Genomic DNA, 3,303 nt, shown 5'->3' with positions numbered 1-3,303 from the left:
GAATACAACAGGTGTAGTAGACCTCACAGTGAAATGCTGAATACAACAGGTGTAGTAGACCTCACAGTGAAATGCTGAATACAACAGGTGTAGTAGACCTTACAGTGAAATGCTGAATACAACAGGTGTAGTAGACCTTACAGTGAAATGCTGAATACAACAGGTGTAGTAGACCTCACAGTGAAATGCTGAATACAACAGGTGTAGTAGACCTTACAGTGAAATGCTGAATACAACAGGTGTAGTAGACCTCACAGTGAAATGCTGAATACAACAGGTGTAGTAGACCTCACAGTGAAATGCTGAATACAACAGGTGTAGTAGACCGTACAGTGAAATGCTTACTTACGAGCCCCTAAACAACAATGCAGTTTAAAAAAAAATAAAAAATACGGATAAGAGATATAAGTAACAAGTAATTAAAGAGCAGCAGTAATGTACATATAGGTAGTTATTAAAAGTGACTGCATAGATGACAACAGAGAGAGGCAGTGGTGTGGAGAGAGAGGGGGGGGCAATGCAAATAGTCTGGGTAGTGTTGTGGAAATATTGAATCAAAATATTTCGCAGATACCGGAACCTGTGAATTCAATTAAGACTTTATTACAAAGTAACAGAGCCGAGCAATTCCATGGAACAACTGACTTTCCTATCACACAACTCTGTCTTTATAGTCAACTTGTAAGTCGCTCTGGATAAGAGCGTCTGCTAAATGACTTAAATGTAAATGTAATAGTTTTCCTTCTTTACATCTAGTGTGTGTATATATATATATATATATATATATATATATACACATATAGTCACTCCCTCCCATGCATATAAATAACTCCCCTTGGCCTTGCGCCACCATTATCCCTATGACCTGTTTAGACTACACCACTTATCCCTGATTACTGTTAAATGACATGTTAGATATTACTATGCGGTCGGAACTAGAAGCACAAGCATTTCACTACACTCGCATTAATATCTGCTAACCATGTGTATGTGACGAATAACATTTATTTTTAAATTTTATTTGATTCTATGTGGCTTCCAAGCAGTCTGGTCCATGTTTAGCTCAGTTTATCTGACACCACCATGCCTTGATTAGAATCCAATGCTTCATTCTGTGTTGGACCACTCCTGCACCTCCTAATAATAGTATGGACATTGGAAAATTACCAGGCGACCGGAGACTCTTCAACATGGGCACTTGAAAACCACCAAAGATCTGGATTGTTCACCCACAGTAGCCATTTGACGTTCAGGAGTCTTATGGCTTGGGGGTGTAGAAGCTGTTCAGAAGCTGCTTGGACCTAGACTTGGTGCTCCGGTACCGCTTGCCGTGAGGTAGCAGAGAGAACAGTCTATGACTTGGATGGCTGGAGACGTTGACATGTGTCGAAGTTGATGTGAGCCATGACCAGCCTTTCAAAGCACTTCCTGGCTACAGACGTGAGTGCTACGGGTCGGTAGTCATTTAGGCAGGTTACCTTTTTTAACTGCCATTTTTTCCCTTAACTATAGTGGAGGCTATAAGAAGAACCTATTCCTCAATAAAGTTACCGGAAATGTTCTTTAGGTTTTTCCTCAGTTTCTTCTTGCTAAAGAAAAAAGTTAAGAAGAAATGGGGATTCTTGAAAATAAATACTTCAGGATTTCTTCTTGGAAATGTATTTAACTTGAGGACAACTAAACCCTTGTCTTGAAATAAATGGATATTTTTGTAACCCATGAACGTTTTCTTGCGCCAAGGACAGTTGGCTACCCGGATATTTAAATACAGCAAGAATACCAAATTAAAACACGCATTATTTAGCTAGCTTGTAATTAACAATATATTACAATATTCTAGAAGTGTTAAATAGCTAGCTCTATCTCGTCCATTTGCAGTCGGAGCAGTTGTTTTTTCCGGAGTGCCTTGCCATACCCCCGACGGCAGAGACAGACAGGGCCACTACATCCTGTCTTTCTGCTGTCTGCAGTGACACCGCAGTTATCAGGTCTAACCAACAGAAACCTTTTCCTGGCTGCTATTTCCTCTACTCTCACTTCAATCTCCTTTCTTCGTTATCCATTTCTGATATAGCCAGTCTGATGGCTATAATGTGTCAAAAATAACGCAATAACCAAATCCAATCGTCCTTTGTCGCATAAACTTATTTATTGGTCACTTATGTCAATGCCACTTAAGATATTGACGAAGTTCCTCACAAAACAAGGAATTCCTAAGACCATGTTGAGGAATTGTATTGTTAGGACCCTGGGTTTATAAGCGCTGATATCGACTCTGCCGTTTCAGTATGTTTTTGCGGTACAGTGGAAAGCGCGCCGGAGTCCGGGCTAGAAGGTCGAGGGTTCGAGACCCGCTCCCTCCCTGTTTCATTACAGTATTTACCAACTTATAAACTTCATATTCTCTTCCCTTATTAAGAAACCTCTTACGTTTTTTCCTAAGGAATGTTTTGTGAATCTGACCCCTGATGTCTAGAAGTTATTTTTCGGTCATAAGAAACGGTTGCGGCAACATTATGTACAAAATAAGTTACAAACAACGCAAATAAACGAACAAAAAAACGTAAAACGTCTGCCTGATATATTTATTTTTTGGGGGGGGTGATAAAGTATTGGAGTAACCTACCTTGCATAGCTCTTCTTTCCAACTCCGGGCAAACCTCTGATGATGATGAGATTCTTTTTAGGTGGTTTTCGTCCTCTTCCATTCGCCATTTTGTGTTTTGCGCCTCCTCACCAACAGCACATCACCAGATGTCCTCTGTTCTTCAGAGAACACGCCCTACCACAGACACCGGGAGAACTATTCTTTTAACTGTCTGGAAAGTCAACTTCTTTTTCTTCTTCTCGGTGCAGCAAATAGTTACTTTAAAGGTGACAAAAAAAACAATTTGAATGCAGGTGCCCCCCCCCCAAAAAAGTACTACTTTTTCTAAACTTTTTGAATACCGATCTCAGAAACTATTGGATTGGCTGCCTTCAAATAACGGCAGGGCTGTAATCTGGTATTGCATGTTGAAGATAGAAATACAATGAATAGAGGATACACTATTCCAATCCATCTGACAGTCACATTGGATCTACACAATAATGTCTATTTCTATCTGATCATTCAGTTAATATCCATCTTTCCAACTGTACATCAACTCAAACCAATTATATTTTGTATAGATGATACGATTAAATAAAGTTGTGAAGGTCAACTACTGTCTGTCTCTACTGTGTCTCTACTGTATGTCTCTACTGTATGTCTCTACTGTATGTCTCTCTACTGTATGTCTCTCTACTGTATGTCTCTCTACT

General features: G+C 39.7%; 1 protein-coding gene across 2 annotated transcripts in view; it reads right to left on the bottom strand.

Moving 5' to 3' along the window:
• Positions 1 to 3,009, bottom strand: part of LOC115153841 (NEDD4-binding protein 2-like 1) — a 17,319-nt gene extending 14,310 nt beyond the window's left edge. Inside the window, exon 1 of one of the 2 annotated variants that reach the window (XM_029699448.1) lies at positions 2,627 to 3,009. In XM_029699448.1, the coding sequence (XP_029555308.1) occupies positions 2,627 to 2,715 (89 nt within the window). In that variant the 5' untranslated portion in view covers positions 2,716 to 3,009. The remainder of the gene's footprint in view (positions 1 to 2,626) is intronic. The other variant, XM_029699447.1, reaches the window with a different exon arrangement.
• Positions 3,010 to 3,303: the final 294 nt, after the last annotated feature.

This window comes from Salmo trutta, chromosome 19 (assembly GCF_901001165.1).
Source record: "Salmo trutta chromosome 19, fSalTru1.1, whole genome shotgun sequence".
NCBI classification, from domain to species: Eukaryota; Metazoa; Chordata; class Actinopteri; order Salmoniformes; family Salmonidae; genus Salmo; species Salmo trutta.
The sequence above is the reverse complement of the archived record's forward strand: the minus strand, read 5'-3'. Positions and strand labels throughout refer to the sequence as shown.